At 50.0% G+C, this 22477-nt stretch overlaps 1 protein-coding gene across 1 annotated transcript in view; it reads right to left on the minus strand.

Moving 5' to 3' along the window:
- Window positions 1-22477, minus strand: part of DNAH9 (dynein axonemal heavy chain 9) — a 228924-nt gene that overhangs the window by 84217 nt on the left and 122230 nt on the right. The window contains exons 52-55 of the mRNA XM_074160192.1: window positions 13211-13399; window positions 10669-10904; window positions 6936-7058; window positions 4391-4595 (exon numbers count right to left, since the gene is read on the minus strand). Of these exons, the coding sequence (XP_074016293.1) occupies window positions 4391-4595; window positions 6936-7058; window positions 10669-10904; window positions 13211-13399 (753 nt within the window). The remainder of the gene's footprint in view (window positions 1-4390; window positions 4596-6935; window positions 7059-10668; window positions 10905-13210; window positions 13400-22477) is intronic.

A 22477-nucleotide genomic window follows, 5' to 3' on the forward strand; every position in this document is an offset into this window, starting at 1 on the left:
GGACCAGACCGGAGGGCAAAGTCATAGCCTCGCTGCTCCCGGTTTGGTCTGGAGATCTCACTGGGACCAGTGCCTTACTGTGCTAGAAGCTGTACGTGCAAAGACAAAGCCGCCCTGCCAAAGGATTTGCAAACTCGGCACAAAGATGGCCAAGCAGATACAGCCCAGTAACAACCAGCCTGCCTTTAGGGCTGATCTTCTGAATTACGGTGCAAACTCTTCCCGTTTCTGTGAAATGCCCCCTCCGCTTCTCCCCAGACACTTGTTCCATTTTCCTCTCCTCTTGAGAGATACCAGTCATTAACGCTGTTCGTGGTGGAAACAAAGGCTCTCATCTGGCTCCTTTTTGAGCAGATCCTCCAGAATAGGCTTTCTCCCATGCAACGTGATTGCCCTATTCTACGTGTTTGCTCGGGGAAATGGCATCTTTCCTGGATTTCAGGTATATTATGTTATTCCACTGTATGGTTCTATTGTGAATGCTTATTTTTAGCGTTACCACAGAAAATATCCTGTAGGAAAGCTGTGCATCTGACTTGGATGTTGCTAAGATAAAAGCCTGGTGAATATCCCCTACATAGATGAAGTCCATCGCTAACACCCCGGTATGTAAAACACTTCTGTGTGACACACAGTTTTAAATCCTCAGACTGTACTTAAGTGACACAACCAAGAAATTCAAGTAACTTGCAAAAGAGCGTTTTACAGCCCTGCAAGAAATAACCAGCTCCACGAAGGAGCAGACGTGGTGCACGTGGAATTGGGACACGTTCTGGGCCACGCCGACCGGCACGTGGCAGATTCAGTGATTTAATGCTCCAGAGGCAGCTTTCGGAAAACACACCCCCACCTTCCAACCACCTACAGGGTCTGGAGGAACCCCGGAAACGGGAAATGTGACCCCACGTCTCTTCCAATCCCACAGCACACGAGGGAGCAGACGGTGTTTGCTCTGTTGTCAGAGGTTTTCAAGCAGATTAACTAACTCTTCCATTAATAAGTCACCTTTCAATATTTGGGCTGAAATGTCATATACTTGCTGCACACGCACTCGGTCCATGTTAACGTCAACCCAAGTATTCGGCAGAGTGTGCACCGAAGCATGCCTTTTATTGGTATTTCAGCTGTTTTTAAAGGCCTGTTGTGTAGTCATTACACACAGGAGTTTGCCCACGGTGGTAAATATTTTACAAGTCTTAAAACAGAAAACTAACATGGCTAATCCTGCGCGTTCCTGTCATTCAAGCATAGCACGCCTTCAAAAATGACATTTTGCAAGCTATTATTCCAGACCATGGACTGTAAGGCCTGGAGTTATTAATGAGGACGTGTGTGATTTTTGCTCCAACAGCTTGTAATCACCACGCGGTTTCTGAAACGCACCCCCAGAAGTGTAGACAACGCTGTGTTCCCCACAACAGCCTGCATCTGCTGCAGCTTTATCACCCCTATTGTTTTCAGCAGTAGCAAGGTCATCATTTCTTATTTCTGCAGTGGAGCTCATTAGCTGTTATTTCACAGTTGATATATAGCGGCGCCACTTCTGGGAACCAGGTTACTCTGAGAGCCTTCAAAATTTTGCTCCATGAAAAAGATAAAAGTTCGCCAAAGCTACAGGCCCGTTTTGCAGGATTCCCTGCCGGCCCCTTCCCAGCTCAGCCACAGCAGCCACCTTCCTCTCCTCCTCCTTTCTGCTGGTTTGGTTGTGTTATTTAAACATCACAAACCAGAGAAAAAAAATACTGCTGCATTTTAAATCCCCTCCTGCACAGCAGCTTCTTGCCTGGAGAACCTCATCACTGCCCATCACAGCCCAGATGTGCAGGGACTGTCTCACACGCTTTACCTCCTGACCCTCATGGCCTGTCCACCTCCAGCCCGGGAGGCAGCTGTCAAAATATTCTTCCTAAGGCAGATCAGAGCACTCAACAGACAAGGAATTTGAGGCAAATGCCTTTTGAGATGTTTCAGCCCAAGCAGCGAAGCCTGGTGAAGGTGGGACGTACCTGAAACCACCCTACATGGACCACAGGCAGTGCTGCCAGCACACGGACCGCAGACATCCTCCCAAAAGGAAATTGCAAATGAGACTAATTAAAGGCCAGAGGGTTTGTGCTGACCTGAGAGGGGAGGGCTCAGGACCCAGCTTTACTTGCTTTGGCCTAAACTGGTTCCAGTTTCTCTGCGCTGGGATGGTCTCACAGCCAGGTCACGGGTGCTCCAACCTGGCTTAGCCCAGCTTTAATTTAGAGTCAGAGCAAGTTCTGGACAGATTGATGTGGCTCCAGAACCAAAATAGGGTGGAGAGCCAAGGTGGTGCCGGGCTCTGAACACCCGTTGTGATGGGAGAGGAGTCCTGAGAATCAGACAGAGAGAGCTTCAAAGGTAAGAAAGAACAGAAAGACTGAATAACTCGGAATCAATGAAGAACAAGATGTTAGAAACGGACTGTGTTAAGAAAACATTTAAAAATGATGGTGTTATCGTAACTGGATTAATAGTAGCTGTTTGATGAATTTTGATTAGGTTATTAACAACAAGTTCTAGGCTCCACGTATAAGGTGTGCTCCGTCTTTGCCCATAACAAGACTTTGAGCTCAATAACAACTGTGTGGAGAGGATGGATTAAAACACACCCAGAGAAGTGACCTCTTCTTTGGGGAACCCAAAGATTCAGATCTGTGTCTTCAAGGAGCTCCCCCCAGCTATCAGACAACAGCCCCGGTGGTGTTTTCCACACCAGTAAATGGACAAGGGGCAGAGGAAGGTGCAGAGCTCCTGGGCTGCAGCCACCCCAGCCCCTCACCATGGCTAAAGGAGATCCGGCTCGGCTTTTATCCCCGCAGGGAAGGGATTTTTTTTGACTGACTTCCCCATCCAGCAGACACCACGGTGAGCACCAGGCTGGTTGTCTCCCCCTCCCCGTCATCTGCTGGGACAGCAGGACTGTAGCAGGAGGGAAGGAGATGAGAGAAGAGGTAGTGGGCTCTTGCTGTGGTGACGCAGAGAAAAAGGTCTTAAAATTTCTTAAAGGAAAAGGAACTTAAATCCCACACCAATCCGTATCTGCTCAGTGCTTTCTGAAGTGAGTCCCCACAGCCCCGTGTCCCCCAGGCCGGTGGCAATGACGGGGCCCGGGGACTGTTTCCCTGGTCCTGTGCCCAACCTCCTCCCTCCACAACGCCTGCCCCGAAGAAGCAGGGACTCCAAAAGATGCCCAATTCACATGATTTTCACTGTCCCGGGATGCACAGCTCCGTTACAGCCTGGGAGGGAAGCGCTGCCGATTGTGAGGGACTAATTTTCAGAGCCTAATTGTGGATCTGCTGACTGCACACGATATTGAATTTGTCTTTCTTATTGTGACAGCAACCATTACCAGCGACGCTGCCGAGGCGGAGGGTCCTTAACGTAATGGCAGCTAATAATGACACCGCTCTGCTGACGGTGGCCACCCCCCACCCCCTTGAGTGAAAATCCCCGCGGAAAAGGGGCCGTTTGAGGTGTTTGTGACCCGGAGCTGAGCCTGTGCCGGGCAGGGGGCTGATCGAGGGGCTCAGGGTCTCTCCCGGCCCCAGGGAGAACGCCACGGCTTACACATTAAATCAGTTCATTATGTATTTTGGATGCCATCTTTTGGCTCGTTAGCATATGAGCCTGGTTAAAACGAAACGCATCATTAAGGCTGCACAGCTAACGTACTCGAGGACCTCATTAAATGGAAAGACTATTACAAAACTGGCCTGGTCTGACTGAACGCGTGCAGTAGATTTGTTCCCGCTCTCAGTAAATATTTAGTACTGCACACATTCCTCACATCGTTAGACGTGCCATTAGAACAAGGGGTTTTCTTTTAAAAATTATCTTGAAACCAAAGCCATACTTATTAAAAAAAGAAAGACGGAGAACGTTTTGGCCTGTTACAAACAAGTGGGAGGAAAAAACAGAACAGAAGCATTTCATTACCAGCCTCACAATATTTACAGTGGGAATCTTATACCATAAATGCCTAAAGTCAAGCCAGATTAATCCTACCTCCAAAACGGAATCTGTTAAGTCCAGAAAAAAACCCGATAAATTGAGAATCTCAGTTTCCATTTCCAAGAAGAGTAGGAAAAGAAAGAGATTCTTACCCACATTTCTGGAGAAAAAAAAAAAACTTGAAATAGCGCTTTAATTAAGTCTTCCCAAAATACCAGGAAAACAAAAGACTGAAGGAAAAAAATTCCTCAGTGTTTGTCATTCCAGGGAAACGTCCTGATTTTGTGGTGGGCTCAGCAATCTCCGCAACCTTGGACACGAAATGCTGTTTGGTTGAAACTACAATGATGATGATGATACTAATAATTTATTATTAATGTTATTATTATTATTGTTCCCAGTTACTGACCTTGAGCTCCTCAAGGTCGGGCCGCTCGGCGCTGACCACGGCGGCGAGGAGCTGCTCCTCCAGCCCGTCCCGCGTGACGGTGAAGTTGATGAGGGTGCACTGGGCCTGCAGCTCGGGTGGGAAGTGGGGGTTTGCCAGCTTCGTGTGCAGGATCAGACGGAAAGCGGCGCTGAAGTCACACTCCTTGTCCCCGATCTTAATGCACCTGAAACGAGAGCAAAAGGAATGTGAGCGCACGGCTCTTCCAGGACATTTCACCCCAAGACAAAAGGTGATATCAGTCAATGGCATCTGCCAGCGCGGGACTTCGCGCTCTTCACACAGAAATCACTATTAAGGAAAAGTAATTAAAATTGGACATACCTGAATCACTTCTGACTTAGGACAACAACCCCAGAGAGTTGCCCCTGAATTTTGGATCCTGTTTGAGAAGGCTCCCAGTTTCCAGCAGCAGGATGGCCAGTTCAACCATGAAGCCTCCTTTGCTTTTCACAGGGGCTGTATTTGCTCTGATTTGCTCGTTGATGCCCTCTGCTGCATCAACGCCTGTAAATACTTTAAGGGTGGGTGTCAGGAGGATGGAGCCAGTCTTTTTTCAGTGGTGCCCAGGGACAGGACAAGAGGAAATGGGCACAAACTTGAATACAAGAAGTTCCATCTAAACATGAGGAGGAACTTCTCTACTCTGAGAGTGTCAGAGCCCTGGAAGAGGCTGCCCAGAGAGGTGGTGGAGTCTCCTTCTCTGGAGACATTCAAATCCCCCTGGACACATTCCTGTGCAACCTGCTCTGGGTGACCCGGCTCTGGCAGGGGGTTGGATCGGGTGGTCTCCAGAGGTCCCTTCCAACCTCATATCACTCTGTGATTCTCCCTAAAGCTGGTGCTACATGGAGAAAAAGCCTCTCCGTTGAGATTTTTATTAGCCAGAGCTACAATTGCCTGGCCCATTGGCTCAGATGAGGCCAGCTCTGTGGTTGCACTGAGCTGGAGCAGTGACGCAGGTCCAGAAAGTGGCTGGATGTCACTCCTGGGAGGTGACATCGGTCGGGAAAACGCCCTTTTCTCCTGGACTGCATTTCTGACATCGAGTCTAAAACTGACAGGGACCCCAGGAATCAACATACTGTGGACCCAAGTTTAACAAAGCCCACAAGAACCAGAGGAAAAGAGAAACTGGAAAGGCTTTCAGGGATGCAGCTGGATACAGTGGTGCTATCCTGGGAATTTGCATACACTTCCCAGTCAAACAGTGTCCTCTTGGCCACCCCCATTGCTTTTACCACTGTCAAACCAAGGCAGAGAGCGCTCAGGCAGCACACACAGCTGACAGCCTGGCCCTCTGTCCTGCAAAACACAAACCCCACAGAATTTTTATTTAATTTATGACTTATTTTCCCTTTCTTAGGAAACATGTGATCTCACAGGGAGTTTTGAGAGCCGAGACATCCGGTCCCGAAAGGGGTGACGGAGTTTTCCACTGCAGGGGCGCTCAGGAATCACACCACCTCTGCTCTGTCCCACCTCCACTTTCAAACATTTCTATCCCCTTCATCCAGGACCGTTATTCCCTCCAAAATCGTCCTTCCCCTCCATCCTGCAGCTAAACCCACTACCAGGCACCCTTCTTGGGATGTTTTCCCCTGCAAACTTCCCGGGCAGCCTGCTTTTCCCAGCCCTTTACACCACCCTAGGATATTTTAGGCAAGTAAGGAAAGGATCCTCAAGGAACTTTGGGAATGTGAACGGCAGAGCTGAAACAGGCCTTTTTTTTCATTTCCTGCACAAAGCCAGAAGCAGGAGGGTACTGGAGGCACACGGGTCACCCCACGCCGGGTCCTGCCAGCAGCCAAGCCACTGGGGGCAGAGACTTCTGAAAGCCCGAACAACACACATCCCTCTAAAGGCCGACGACTCCGCTCTGCAAAAGCCAGTGAAACAACATCAAAAGAGCCCCTGGATCAAGTTCAGCACTGAGCACAAGTTTTTATTGTTTGCCTTTATTTGAGCACACACTAAAAATGTGCTTATTTAACTTTAAGTACAGAAAGAAGGTAAAAGTGAACTCCCTCGCTGCCCCTCTCGCTGCCCCTCTCAGCTGGAGGGTGACCAGCAGCTGCCACGAAGAACCTGACCTCATTAAAAACACTTATATATTCTCAATGCTTAACACTGCATCTGTATCCCTAAGCGGTGCACAGTGTTTGCTAAAACCCAAGGTTACTTTTTCTTCACAACAGCAATAGCTATTTTGGTAATAATTCAGTGTCAGGACAGCCAATTACAGACACCAAGGTCACTCTACAAAAGGAGAATTACAGGTCTCTTTTTTACACGAGGTCTGAATGACACTGTACAACAAAATGAAGAATCTGGGTTTATTTCAAAGCCATCCTGTGACTGAATTACCTGTGATTGCCTGATTTAAAACATCCTCACTTCTGAAGGCAGGATGTCAGCGCTGCTCTATATGAACGCCCACAATTTGAGGCCAGGAACAGAAAGCACAAGAGCACCAAGAGCCCATTCCCACCTCCCCGAAGCTCACCTTCCTTTCTTGATCGTTTCTCGCCCCAGTAACGGCCCCAAAACCGGATCCACGGATTCCTCCAGGTTTTCAATCAGAACCAGTTCTCCCGCAGCCAGGGCTCGTTCCATCGTGTCCAGATACCTGTGGGAAATGACGCTGGTACCCGCCGCAGCAAGGACGGAGCCGGGGGAGGGAGGGCAGCTCCACGCTGCGACGGCAGCGACACACACGTGCCGGAAGTTGCGAGAGGGAAAGAGGGGTGAGAGGGTGTCAACACGCGGGACAGAAAGCGGCACCGGCAGAGTCTCGGCTGTTCAACAAAGAGAATCAGGTCTCAGACCTCCCAAGCCAAGCAATAATAACGGTGTCTTCTTTCCAAACAAAGAGCGTGAGGATCAGGGGACAAACATGGGACAGCTTGGGATTATTTTTAGCAAATACTTTGTTTCCCCCAGAATCTGCCCGTGCAGTTAATCTTACATAAAAGCAAGGAAGAAGAGCAGGTTTCAGCTCTGTTCTGCCCAGGGTCCAGGGTCACATTTGGGACTGAGTGCACCCTCAGCAAGTTTGCTGATGGCACCAAGCTGTGTGGAGCGGTCAACAAGCTGGAGGGCAGGGATGCCATCCAGAGGAACCCAGACAGGCTGGAGAGGTGGGAACGTGATAACCTCATGAAGTTAAACCAGGCCAAGTGCCAGGTCCTGCACCTGTGTCAGGGCAATCCCAGGCACAAATCCAGGCTGGGCGGAGAATGGATTGAGAGCAGCCCTGAGGAGAAGGACTTGGGGGTGTTGGTGGGTAAGAAGCTCAACATGAGCTGGCAACATGCGCTGGAGCCCAGAAACCCCCCGCAGCCTGGGCTGCATCCCCAGCAGCGCGGCCAGCAGGGCGAGGGGGGGATTCTGCCCCTCTGCTCCGCTCTGGGGAGACCCCACCTGGAGCACTGTGTCCAGCTCTAGGGCCACCAACAGCAGAAGGACAGGGACCTGTTGGAGCGGGGCCAGAGGAGGCCACAGAGATGCTGCGAGGGCTGGAGCTCCTCTGCTGTGAGGACAGGCTGAGAGAGTTGGGGGGGTTCAGCCTGGAGAAGAGAAGGCTCCAGGGAGACCTTCGAGTCCCTTCCAGTCCCTCAAGGGACTCCAGGAAAGCTGGGGAGGGACTCTGGATCAGGGAGGGGAGCCATAGGACGAGGGGGAAGGGTTTGACACTGAAAGAGGGGAGATTGAGATGAGATGTGGGGAAGAACTTCTTTGCTGTGAGGGTGGTGAGAGCCTGGCCCAGGTTGCTCAGAGAAGCTGTGGCTGCCCCATCCCTGGAGGGGTTCAAGGCCAGGTTGGGCAGGGCTTGGAGCAACCTGGTCTGGTGGGAGGTGTCCCTGCCCAGGGCAGGGGGCGGGACTGGATGATGTTTAATGTCCCTTCCAACCCAAGCCATTCTATGATTCTATGATTTAGGACAGCTTCCTTCCTCCTGAGGGAACTGGGCCCCTTTGCCCAGTATCTGACTGTGGAATGGGGATGCTCTGAACTGGGATGCCCTGTACTGGGAAGGGCAGGGCCAGGCACTTCTGCTTTCTCCTTCGGGGCTGCTCTGCCCTTCACGCAATGTCTCTGCGGGGAGGAGAGCAGGGCCCTGGGCGGGTGGTGAGGATGCTCTCCGGGTGCCATCACACCATCACTGCTGCACTCAATCACTCCAAATAATTACACCGAATAAAATTTAGATTCCTCATCTAAGCTAAGATTTTGGGACCTCAAGAGGTGACAGAAAGATCTAAGACAATAAGTTCAGAGTGACCTTTAGGCCCAAACTTTAAAGGAATATGTTGGCACAATGCAACCCCCAACCTTGACCAGCGGCCCCCATATTTCTGAGCCCAAGAGTATCTTATACAAAGAAACAGCCAGAAAGAATGCCGGCAGCTGGATCCAAAGCTGCTCAAATGGCCCTTACCCAAGGGAGAGAAAGGTGTGGGTTTAAACCTCTTAAAGCATTTGAAAGCAAAGAAGCACCATTTCCCAGGTGAGGAAGCACTCCCTAATTTACTGCAAAAGGGCAGTGAATGATGCTTTTAGCTAAAGGCCCCGAGACACCACAGCACCACCCTGAACTCCCCTCCTGGAGCCCTTGCCAGCCTGCTGCGTGGCTGGGGAGAGGGGAAAAAGAGCTGCTGTGTTTGCCCAGGGAGCTGTAACGGCAGCAGATGAATGTCACAGGGTCTCTTCCTCATGTGCCATCCTGGAGGTTTGTATTTAGGGGCCTCCTCTGGGATCCTTACTCTTCCACAGGCCGCTTTGAATAACAACTGGAATACTGCATCCAGTTCTGGGCTCCCCAATTCAAGAGGGATAGGGAACTACTGGAAAGAGCCCAGCGAAGGGCAACGAGGATGATTCAAGGATTGGAGCATCTCCCTTATGAAGAAAGGCTGAGAGAGCTGGGACTCTTTAGCCTGGAGAAGAGAAGGTTGAGGGGAGACCTTATCAATGCTTATAAGTATCTGAAGGGTGGGTTGAAGGAGGAGGGAGCCAGACTCTTTTCAGTGGTTGCCAGTGAGAGGACGAGGGGCAACGGGCACAAGCTGGAACATAGGAGGTTCCACTCAAATATGAGAAGAAACTTCTTCACGGTGAGGGTGCCAGAGCCCTGGAACAGGCTGCCCAGGGAGGGTGTGGAGACCCCTTCTCTGGAGATTTTCAAGACCCGCCTGGATGCAGTCCTGAGTAACATGCTCTGACATGCTCTGGGCAATCCTGCTTCGGCAGGGGAGTTGGACTAGATGATCTTTATGGTCCCTTCCAACTCTAAAAAATTCAGTGAAATTCAGTGAAACTGCAGGGCACAGTGACCAGGTTGGCCAGGAAACAGAAGTTTGCTCTAAGGAAAAAATAAGCTGTGTTTTCATCCCACATGAGATCAAATCTAATAAATTCTTTCTATTTTCCATGAGGAAAGCAGAGGAGGTACCAGCAAAACAACCTGGGCAAGCCCAAGACATCTCCAAATCTACATGAACTTGCAAGCACCAAGCCTGGGTCACTCTCGCCTGTTGCCAGTGCTTTGCTCTGTATTAAAAAAATAATCTCAACTCTCACACCCAAGCAGGGATTTGACTCTAGGTCTGGTCCATCCCAGCTGGGGCTCACCAGTGGGTCAAGATAGGTGGAAACTGAGAAAGCCGAATGCCAATCTGTCCACTGAGCGGAGATAAGCGCCAGGAGCAGAAAAGCTTTCCCATAAAAGATTTAGGCAGCTCAATGCAGGGCTGTTGCAATGAGAACCTCTGGGCTGGGGCCAGCGGGGGCGCAGAGTTAGCCCAGATGGTTTACAGGGCATGGTGACCCTCACGGCAGCTTCACCCTCTGTGCCCAGGCCCTCTCCCTTCTTCCAAGAGGCAGGAAGCCCTACTCGCCCCCCTGGGTGAAACCGAGCCAGGACACGACACATAAGATGAGCCCGAGGGAGGATGCCGTAGTCCTACACGTAGCTCAGCCTCCAGCACAGAGCTCTCTCCATCCTCCGTTTCAGAGGAGTTTCTATGGTAACTGAGCCAAGCACTAAACAGACCCTCTATTTAATGAGAAATCTCTATCATTTTGGTAATGAATAAGCAGCTAATGCACAAATACATTCGAGGGTTTTCCTCAACGTAATTGGCTCAGATGGTCGCAGTTAAATAGACGCTGTTCATCAAATACGACAGGCAGATAACCATTAAAAGGTATTACGATGTGGTAAGGCTGATGTTTACCCCTTCTGCCCGATTCGGATCACTCGGAGGTCTTCGCCATACTTTGTTTTGATCCATTTGATACCCTGCAGCTGGGGATCCACCATGAGGGGCCAGCGCTCGCAGCTGGTGAGGATGGTGGCATTTTCGGTGGACATGCGATCGGCTGGCAGGCCCTCGTTCTGCCAAGCTGCTACGTCGGCATCGTCTGCCAGCATGGTCAGAGGATCCAGGGATGGGGTCACAGGGATCGGCACCTGGGAGGAAAGGAGAAATGCTTCCCAGTGTATTGGCAAAAAACAAGGGAGTGTGACTTGTGACCTACACCAGCAAGGAAAATATTTCAAGAAAGGCTTAATTACAGAATCACAGAATGCTATGGGGTTGGAAGGGACCTCTGGAGATCATCCAGTCCAACCCCCTGCCAGAGCAGGGTCACCCACAGCAGGTCCCACAGGAATGTGTCCAGGCAGGTTTTGAATGTCTCCAGAGAAGGAGACTCCACCACCTCTCTGGGCAGCCTCTTCCAGGGCTCTGCCACCCTCACAGGAAAGAAGTTCCTCCTCATGTTTAGATGGAACTTCTTATGTTCAAGTTTGTGCCCATTTCCTCTTGTCCTGTCACTGGGCACCACTGAAAGAAGACTGGCCCCATCCTCCTGACACCCACCCTTGAAGTATTCATAAGCATTGATCAGATCCCCCCTCAGCCTTCTCTTCTCCAGACTAAAAAGACCCAAGTCCCTCAGCCTCTCCTCATGAGAGACTCCCCTCATCATCTTTGTAGTCCTCTGCTGTACCCTCTCCAGCAGTTCCCTGTCCTTCTGGAACTGGGAGCCCAGAACTGGACCCAGTGCTCCAGATGTGGCCTCACCAGGGCAGAGCAGAGGGGCAGGATGACCTCCCTCGACCTGCTGGCCACAGTCTTCTTGATGCACCCCAGGCCTTCTTGGCCACAAGGGCACATTGCTGGCTCATGGTCATCCTGTTGTCCACCAGGACTCCCACGTCTCTCTCTGCAGAGCTGCTCTCCAGCAGGTCACCCCCAACCTGCACTGGTGCAGCGGGTTATTCCTCCCCAGATGCAGGACCCTACGCTTGCCCTTGTTGAATTTCATCAGGCTCCTCTGGCCCAGCTCTCCAGCCTGTCCAGGTCTCGCTGGATGGTGGCACAGCCACCCCAGTTTTGTATCATCAGCAAACTTGCTGAGTACACTCTGTCCCCTCATCCAGGTCATTGATGAATACACTGAAGAGGACTGGACCCAGTACTGACCCCTGGGGAACTTGTTACGGGCCTCCAACTGGACTCCGTGCCACTACTCACGACCTTCTGTGCTCTGTCTTTCAGACAGTAATTAAAAAGCGGTAAGTCATATTTTTCAGTGTTTTCCCATTCTACAGGATCGTTTTCATCTATTATTGTTTCTCAATCCTGTAGTGAACGAACGCAAGCTACAGGAGCATCCCAAAGCTTTTTGCCTGCACTGAGCCCCAGGAACGGCCCAGCCCAGCCGGGCAAGCTCGGCTCACGCTCTGCCCCTACCAGCTCTCCGAGACTACAGCTTGGAAGAATCTAATTAACACCCTGGTACGCCTGCTGTTGTGTTGCAAAACAGCATTAGCAGCTCCAGAAACACTTGTCTGACATGGGAGGCCATTTCTGCGTGTGACAACCAGAAAGCGATCTGTGCCAGTTATCTGAGCAAAATGGGCCTTTAATCTTACATTAGAAATACAGGTACTTCTTGAAATTTCTACACAGAGTCGAGTCAGGCCATTTTTGGAACAACGTTCCCTTTCTTAACTAAATTTTTGGCTTAATATTAAGAAATACGGAATGATTTTTTTTTCCTCTCTCATCCTAAGGAACTTGTTTTTCTCAGCATTTTGATTTGGGCATCGCTGCCCAGGTGTGACCTTATGTAAAAGCTTGTTGGCATTTCCCCAGGATTGATAACACCCAGTTACTGTACGGATGTGGGATGTGTAAAAGCCCAGTCCTGCAGGAGACCGAGCACTTGCATTTACTGACGCATGAGAGGACCTGGTAAAAATTAGTGAAACGTTAAACAAGTTTAAAACACGACAGTCTCCATCTGGTCCAAACAGCAAGACATGGGTGAGATCAGCCGAGAGGCACGGCCAGCATGAGCAGAGCTTGTGTCCAGCATGAAGGACCATCTGGAGTTTTTCCAAGCCTCCTGGAGAGCTGGCAGGGAGCTCTGCCTGCTCCAGCAATCCCTGCTCCACGCTACCTCCCTCCTTCCAGGCCATCCCTGGCTCCTGGTTAAAATCCCCAGCACTGGCACTGGGCTCCATGCTGGGGCTGCTGCATCAGGGATTGTCCTCTGTGCATGGAGGAATCGGGTCACTTCCATGGAGCAAGGACACCACAACATCTTCCCCAGAGAGGGGCAAATCAAGTGTGGCTGCATTCTGCTCCTCAATCCAACTCCATAGGGACCCCCCCTCATTTGGGGGATCCCCTTACTTGGGGACATCAGAATTTATGGCCATGTAAATTCCACTAACAACAGCTTTTCAGAGAAATCAGGGCTTACTTTTAGCTGGTGCAAATACGGCTTCCAGATTCCCTCCAGCAGGTCTTGTCGATATTTCTTGGTGAAGTAGCCCAGGTAGGAGACGAAGGCCGTAATCAGCAGGATGTCACCACACAAGGTGCTCTGCTGCTGTTTGAAGTCCTTCACAGCTTCAGCCCATCTCACATTCTCAGAGGCGAGTCCCCCAACCTACAATTGCCAAATCAAATTGGTCATCGCAGTGGTTCTTCAAGCACTATCTCAGGATCTGGCCGTGTCCATACCTTGTCCCTCAACTCAATTGCCATTTGCTAAAGTTTAAAACCTGGGGATGGGAATAATTCAGTGGTTACTTTGCTGACTCTCCCCTCCCATTCAGTGACATCCTGCAGCCCAATCCCAGCCGTCTGCTCCACAGCTCCTCCAAAATCATCAAGGCAAAATCCCTCACTTCCCCAGCAGGAATTCACATAAAGATATCTGCGTAAGGATTCCTGAGGCAGCTCATCAGATGTTAATTGCCTTAATGCCACAGATTCACACCTCGTTACACCCTCTCTCACACAGAGCACTCCTCTCCAACAGCCACAGCCCTTGGCTATTTCACACAATTCATTATTACCCCGGGTAGATGGGATTTTGATCACCGTCCCCTTGGGTCTACATTTTCCTTTCCTTAAGGCTCTGTCAAGAAAACACTTCCCCGGGGACACTTTTCATGAGCACCCAGTGCACAAACAGTCCAACTGGGGAGTTACCAGCTTTGAAGAGGGTATGGCATCTCCTTGTAAAGCAAGACATCTCTACATGAGCGGACAACTGTGGCCATTGGTGCTTTTCAGGGTACCATTGGTCCCTCGTTCCTAAAGTCTTGTGATTACAGGAAATACTCTGACCTCCCATCCCTGCCAACCCCACTTTTTTTTTTTTTAAGGAGAAAACTAGCTCCATTGACTGAGAAACACAGCTTGGGAATATGAATAGAAGGCATTCCTCAGGCTCACAAGCCAGAAAAACCCAAACCAGTTTTAAGTTGGCCTCATGGACTTGAGATGGAGAATGCCAAAGCTTCTGTCAAATTCACAGTCCCTCTCCTGTTGTCAGAGTGCTCTGGAAACATCCACGTAACGTACAGATCCCTCTGCTCACGTGCTTCTCTTACACAGGCCACCCAGCACTTTCTGTTTTTCTTCTTCCGTATACTGTCCACACAAGCTTAGGGTTATTTCTCATATTTCTCATTTTTATTAAAAATTCCTCTGTATGCTTCTCTTTTGCAAACCTCCCCAGCTAAGGCGTGCTGCAACTGTGACTAATACGACACTGTCTCCTTTCAGGTCACTGTTAAATGTTAAACAGGCCCAGCTCTAACACTAATCCCTAGGATGAGCCTTAGGAACACCCTGAATAACTCCTTCCTCTGAACTGGGTTATTTTGCTGTTTTAAACTGATAGGGAGAACACAGGTCCCTGGGTTGGGAAAGCACCACCTTCAGATCCTCACTGAATTCCACCATCACACCTTCCAACTTGAGTTGGAACTTGTTCCGACTTGACCAAGTCTTATTTCTAGTAGGACCTTGCTGCCTTCTGAGGGTTAGGAGCCACCTTCTGATTGCAAACACAAATTTACTCCTGTCCAGTTTGTGCATGGGTTCTCATACAGACACTGTCCTCCAGCTCAAACAGCTCTCCTTCCACCCACATCCACCTCCAGATGCTTTTATAGACAGCCGGCATTTTCTAGGGAGTGTGCTCTGCTTGGCCGAGCAAAGGAAGCTGGTGTAGCTGGTGTAGGTCCCTTCTGAAACACACAACCACAGGAACAGCTCTGCTGGGACAGACCCAGGGACCACCTCCCTCGTCACCTTCTCTGCCGACAGCAGCCCCATCTCCCAGCTTCCCACCACTGGGGGTTAAAGACCTTCTCAAATGGAGCTTCTACCTTTGTGCTTAAAAGCCACTGATGACTTTTTCCTTCATGACTGAGTCTAAGCTGCCACGGATGTCAACCAACCTCTGGCATCTACAGCACCCTGTGGCCAGGAGATAGAGACAGTTTAGCCCTGCTTTCTGTAAAAAAAAAAAAAAAAAGGAAATCCTTTCTGTGCTGCCTGACCTTTTCAATTGCTAAAACCTGTTTGCTCAGTGGAAAACCAGCAAACAGTCATGCTCCTGTCACCTCCTCCAGACCACTCGTGATTCCGAGCCCTTGATACCCCCTCTGCCGTCTCCTTTTGAGGCTGAGCAGCTTTAGCCTATTCAATAATGCCTCACACAGAAGCAGCCTTTTGACTGTCCTTGCAATCTTTATCTTTACAGAATGATGTAATCTTTATTATCCGGCTTCTTTTTATTGTTCCCTTCTCTGCACCATTTCCCATCCTACCACATCCTTTGAGGTAACGGCAGAGGGGGCGGAGGTTCAGCTGCACATTCAGGATTTATTTAGAATGTATTTATATAGTGAGATTGTGATTTTTCTCTGGTTTTTTCTCTCTTCTTTTCCTAATAAACCCTAACACTCAATTTCAGCTTGGGTTTTTGGTTTGTGGAGGGGTTTTCTTTGCCTCTGGGAGCACAGAGCTCATACTCACAGAACTCTTAACGCCATCATCTCATTCCTGAATGCTAATAGGGAGCTCAGCATCACTTACAGGCCGTGTAAAGCAAAACCTAATTTTTCCAATATACGTTACTTCACATTTATCTCCCTGGCATTTCATTCCTCCATCACTTGGTATCATTTTTACAATTCTTTATGGACAGTCTCCATCACTACTGTATTTATATTATACCTGCTTAGACACCACCTCATCCAGATCATTTATGATTATTCTAATGAACAAAGGAACTAACAGACACCTGCAATAGCACCCCTGATGGCCTTTCTGCCGTGACAAACCTGTCCCTCTGGGTCAGTGATAACTGCCTGCTGGGCAGCCTGACTCCTCCCAGGAGCAGAAGGAGAGACCGCAGGTTTTCTGTCCCTCTGCTCTGGTGAGACCCCACCTGGGGTACTGCCTCCAGCTCTGAGGCCACCCACATTAGAAGGACAGGGACCTGCTGGAGTGGGGCCAAAGGAGGCCATGGAGATGCTGCAAGGGCTGGAGCCCCTCTGCTGTGAGGACAGGCTGAGAGAGCTGGGGGGGTTCAGCCTGGAGAAGAGAAGGCTCCACGGAGACCTTAGAGCCCCTTCCAGTCCCTAAAGGGGCTCCAGGAGAGATGGGGAGGGACTCTGGATCAGGGAGGGGAGACATAGGATGAGGGGGAAGGGTTTGACACTGAAAGAGGGGAGATTGAGATGAGATCTGGGGAAGAACTTCTTTGCTGTGAGGGTGGTGAGAGCCTGGCCCAGGTTGCCCCGAGAAGCTGTGGCTGCCCCATCCCTGGAGGGGTTCAAGGCCAGGTTGGAGGGGGCTTTGAGCAGCCTGGTCTGGTGGGAGGTGTCCCTGCCCAGGGCAGGGGGTGGCACTGGATGGTCTTTAAGGTCCCTTCCAACCCAAACCATTCTATGATTCTAGTCTATGATTCTTTGCCCCACTCAGCCTCAGAGCTGTCCCCAAACCCGTCCATCCCAGCCGAGTTCCTCCTTCAGGAACATGAACCACCCTCCTACTCACAAAGCTGCAGAGGTTTCCTCAGGTCCTTTTGCTGACCTCAGCACATGTCGATATTCCCTCAGCCCTACTAGAAAGGCTGCCCCTGGCCTGCTTAGGACCACTTCTGCCTCTCTTAGGGCTACACCACGGGGAGGGCAAAGCCTGAACAAAGAAATTCCAGTGCTCCTCACTGGTTGCTGGCAATGTGCTCCTGGTTTAAAAACAATCAATCTATCTGCTGTAAATCCATAGTTATACGTCTGCATCTTATATCACTGCATTTCACCTCATCCCTATGGTTCCCATATCCGGACCACCCAGTTATTTCAACCGCAGTCACGCTTCCTCTTTTTTTGTGGGAATTCCCATTTTCACCTTCTCAGTCCTATAGCTCTGTTTTACCTCGCACACCCAGACTCATTCAGTGGAGGGCCCAGGAGCGTGAGATACACCTGCCTTCTTCCTCCCCTGTTCTGCAGAAGCTGGACAGACCCTGGTCTCAGCCCACAGATCTCTTCCTCTGCAATCCTACGTGTCGAAAAAGAAGCAAAGCACTACTTTTAAGTTATTGGTTATTTTTAGGGATCATACCTAAATTATCCTTAATCTCACGTGCAGTAACAGTGCATAGACGTCCCCCACTTCTTCCATCTTTCCTTTGTAGCTTTTATAGATGACCTACCTAGAGGTCCTTCCTCCGTGAGGTCAGTTCTCACACTGCTCTCATAGCCTCTAAGACCAAAAAATCTTTATTTATCTGATTTTCCTAATACTTGTAGACTCTCTCCATACTCCTAATAAATTTCTTCAGGTGATTTCTTTTTTATCCACTGAGGTCCTGGGGGTCTTTTCTTCTCCTTTGCTTGGGTTCCACACTACTGCCAGTTTCAGTATCTTAAAAAAAACCCCAGGTGTCTTTTACCGCAGATCCTGGAATTCACTGGAATTATTTTTATTTATCAAGTAGCAAATTAAAAGCCACCTCATTTGATTACCTTTAGCTCTTTAATAATGAAGGACAGCAAACAATCATTCCCTGTTCACCTTCTGCATACTTTTCATGATTTTATAGGACTCTGTCACATCTATCCCTGCATTGCCTCTTTTAAAAAATGAAGAGTCCGCATCTATTCCTTCTCTTCCCATATGGAAGCTGTTGCAGACATCTTTGTACCTCTTCTAGGTTGCCTACACCCTTCTGAGATGGGGTCACTCGACTGCTCAGCGTGCGAGATGCAGGCACATCACAGATCTGGACGGATACAGGGATTGTTTAACTTCTGCTTCCTGACTTTTTTCCCACCCGTTTGTCATACTCAATTTGCCTTCCTTCCTGCAGCCGAGCACCACGCTGCTCGCTCTAAGAACTCTCTGCAACGACTCCAAGAGCTCTTGTGAGTGATAATAGTGCAATTAGGACCTATCAATGTAAATGCATGATTACAGTTTGTTTTTTGCGTTATTTTGCATTTGTCATCACTAAATTTCATCTGCTACATTAGCACATATCCACTCACAAATACCACTCACCAGCCATCCTCCCTTTCCTGGTGCACAGATCCCCAGACGTTCCCTGGTCCTTGGATGCTGGAGCATCTTCCCTGGGTCATCTGAAGCTCATGAGATGCCAAACTAAAAGTAAGGCTCTGTAAAAGTTTACTGTAAAAAATGAACCCCCCTGGTTCACTTGTCAACCCAAAGCAACGCTGCCTGTGTTCAGTTAGCTGTATCCTTTGTACAACCTCAAACGGGTTTATTTCCAAGTCTGGGACCTTATTTTGCCCACAGCCACACAGGTGACACGTCTTGGATGGCAAATAAATTGCACATCAGGAAGGGCCGTCAGGATCTATTCCTGGATCGAAGCTGGAGGTGACACAGAGACGGTGTGTGTTGCACAGCACTACGGTGGGACGCAGGCAGCTGCTTGAACACGCTGCAGAAGTGATCTGGTTTTGACAGCAGCAGTAGAAGCTGCATGCTTCCTAACCAGGCCTTCAGAAACAGCAATGGCACCGACTGTTCTGCCTGCATTCACAGCTGATGGTGCTGGGTGCTCCCTCAAGATGGCACGGTCCTCTCTCCTGCCACCAGCCGGGACAAGCAGTGTATCGAGGAACCCACGGGAATCTCAGCTTGAGCTGTTCCCAGGCCATGGGGCGGGGAGGAGATGTGACCAACATGGCCTGGGACACGGTGTCCTCGCTCCTCCAGTGCTTCTCTCCATGGTAAGATTTCACCATCGAGGAGCCTAAATAAAGACTCCTCGAAGGGAATGGATTCTCTGTTAAACCCCAAAAGCAATGCTGCAGCTCGTGTCCCAGCCGCGGGCAGGGGCTGCTCGTTTCCCAGGAACCGAGTGCTCCTCTCCTCCTCTCCCAGCAAGTCGCACTGACCTCTAACAGTTTCCTCCAGCAGAAACAACCCTGGCCTTGTCCAGGCTTTTCAATCATCCCTCATCCTAACCATACACGTTCTTCCAATGTTTTCCATATGATCTACAGGAAGCAGAGCCCCCCGGTAATCGTGCATCGCCGGGTGCTACAGCAGCTTGGCAGCAGAGAAGCAGAGTCACCTTTCTCCCTCTGCAACGGGGTGGGCTGCGGACACGTTCTCCCCCATTAAAGCTTCAAACAGTTGCCCAAGGTGCGTTCATTCAGGGATTCCAATTCCAGAGACGAGTTTGAGCCGACAGCCTGTGCTCAGCTCCATGTGAAATGAGAGAGAGAGCGGCAGGATTTAGCCTGGGTGACTTTGCCCATCAGTGGCTAAAGCTGCCCGCCGGCCCCGAGGCTGGCTGGGCTGCAGGAGCAGGACGGCACACACCTGCAGTTGTCCGTGCATCGCGTTTCTGCCCACCTTGCAAAAAGTTCCAGGCAAGTAGGAAGCTGGAACCCTCCGTGTGGCAGCGAGAGATGAACCCCCCCCCCGGCCAACCGATGGGCACTCGGAGGCTCAGGCTGCAGAGCCGCAGGGGACAGTCCCTCCAGCCACGCTCTGAGCCCAAGACAACAGCCACGGAGGGTCCCTGCGGGCAGCGCTGCCCGGGTGACTCACGCACTACTGAGGGGGCTTCTATGTCTTTCCATCGTTTCCAGTGTTTTTCTGGCACTGTCGGGTAGGGTTAGGAGGGCTGGGACGCAGGGAGCAGCAGAAACAGAATTTATGAGCTTATTTGCAGCATCAGGAGAGCTCCAAGCATCAACATCAGCTCCTAATCATCAACTCAAATCTCTTTCCCAATCGTTGGATCTACAGACGTGGCAGCAGCAGACACTGAATGGGACTGATACCTGGTTTTCTTCCCTTCTTTGCTGTTGCACTCTTTTTCAGACTGTACATTGGAGCCACAGGAGACTCTCAACAGTGTTTTTGTTTGTGTGTACGTGTATATTCATCTCTCGGCAAGCCATAGCAAAACCAGAATGCAAACAATCCCACTCCATCCCTCTTTGCTTTACGGAAGCCCAGGTTTGACAGTGGCTTCCCCAAGCTCTCAGCCTCTCATCTGTTATCAACGCTTGGGACTGACAGACTGAAAAATTTACCCAGTGTAAGTGAGGCCGATGATCTTTCCCAACTAGAGATCAATAAAAAACACGCCGCTATTTTCTAGCAGAATCCAGGGGATTGCCCAGCACCCACCTTCCTCACCACCACAAAGACCATGATTCTTCAGTTTTGTGTGATCCTTGATGCAAGAATTTGCTCCCACCCGGCTCTGTTTTTTCTCTAGTAATGAAAGGGAAGGGTGGTCCAGCCTGGAAGGATGGTCCTGGAAGCCGCTGGGGGGGGTTGAAGATGACAACATTGACAGACTACGGAGAAAACAATGTTTAAACTGTCTCATCTGTGCACATCGACAGGCACAGCCTGGGGACACTCCATGCCTCCAAACACAGAGCAGAACCGCTTCCCAGCCTCCCTGGGCATCACCTTCACCAGCACAGGGGGATGTGACTGACCATGGTCCCCGCTAGGGCAATGTACTTGAGCAGGCATCCAAACTCAGCCTAAATGAATCCCAGAATCCCAGACTGGCAGGGGCTGGAAGGGACCTCTGGAGATCATCCAGTCCAACCCCCTGCCAGAGCAGGGTCACCCAGAGCAGGTCCCACAGGAACGTGTCCAGGCGGGGTTTGAATGTCTCCAGAGGAGACTCCACCACCTCTCTGGGCAGCCTCTTCCAGGGCTCTGCCACCCTCACAGGAAAGAAATTTTTCTGCATGTTCAGACGGAACTTCCTGTGTTCCAGTTTGTGCCCGTTGTCCCTTGTCCTGTCATCAGGCACCACTGAGAAGAGTTTGGCCCCATCCTCCTGACACCCACCCTTTAGATATTGATAAGGATTCACAAAGTCCCCCCTCAGTCTTCTCTTCCCCAGGCTGAACAGCCCCAGGTCTCTCAGCCTTTCAAATGAAAATGGCCTATAAGCCTCAGCAAGGAATGGCAGAGCTGAAAAATAACCATCCCATTCAAAGGAGAAAGCCTAAACCCTAGTGATGTCCTTTATCTGCCCCCCAAAATCCAATCACCCTCCTGCACCACGTTCTCCCGATGCTCGGGTCAGGCTGCTCTCCCACCCTCCTCCTCCTCCTGGTCACCAGCTTCAGTTCCTTCAATTAGAGACTTGAAACCCACTCACTGAGACAGTCTCATTTTAAGTGTATATATCAGAGACTGAAATACCTTCAGGAGCGGCCAATGTCACCCTCTGGTGATGGGGCAGAGCCCGTGGTTCTTCCCATTCGCACACCACTGCTGGGAAAAGCAGTTTGTCCGTAACCACATCCCATCGCTTTAGTGGTTTCAGGGTTTCCCAGTCTGCGGCTCTGCTTCTCCTGCAGCCTGGACAGGGAGAGGTTTCTTCCAAAACTGGTCACCAGCGCATCCAAAGCATTTCAAGAGGAAAGAAACAGGCTTTGGAGCCAAATAAGTCATCACGACCGTGCCCAAACAGTGACAAACACGCTGAGGCGTGTCACAGCGAAGGACACAGCCCAGCACCAGCCGAGGAGGTGACCAAGTACCGCTCTCAGGCAGGTCCTGACCCTGAGCACTCCTGGTTAATGAGAAAGGTAAAGTACACGCTTAAAACAAATATATTCCTGTTGCTTTGCTGAGATTAGGCTGCCAGTGACACACACTCGGAGCCATCGGACCAGGGACGTCATTGCAAAAACCACAACTGCAGCCAAACAAGATGTTTGGAAACCTTGATTCCTGTGTCCAATCTCTATTTCAGAATCAAAATACTTTCTTTTAAAGGGAATTATTAAACTTAAAAAATCATGTAGGGACATACGTCACAAGCGACAATCCATCTTGTTAAAATATTTGCTCGTTTCGTTTTACAAGGACAATTTTCTCAATACAGCTAAGCCGGAAAAAAACCCAAAACTGAAATTCCACATTTTTTTCCTTATCAGAATATCGCAGTTGGACCTGAATGAAGAGCCACGATTTAAGCCAAGAATTCACACGCTCAGCACGCACCTTTGAGAAATCATGTTCTGTTTGTTACAGCAGGACTAATCGAGGTGAAATTAAGCTGTATTCAGCGTAAAGCGTACACTCACACACACTTCTTTATATGAAAAGAACTGAAACCATCATTTCTACGTCTCTTTTTCATGAAACATTTTCTGCTTGTATTTTGTGGTTACCGACTACTGCATAAGCCACA

Source organism: Numenius arquata, chromosome 17 (genome assembly GCF_964106895.1).
Source record: "Numenius arquata chromosome 17, bNumArq3.hap1.1, whole genome shotgun sequence".
Classification (NCBI taxonomy): Eukaryota; Metazoa; Chordata; class Aves; order Charadriiformes; family Scolopacidae; genus Numenius; species Numenius arquata.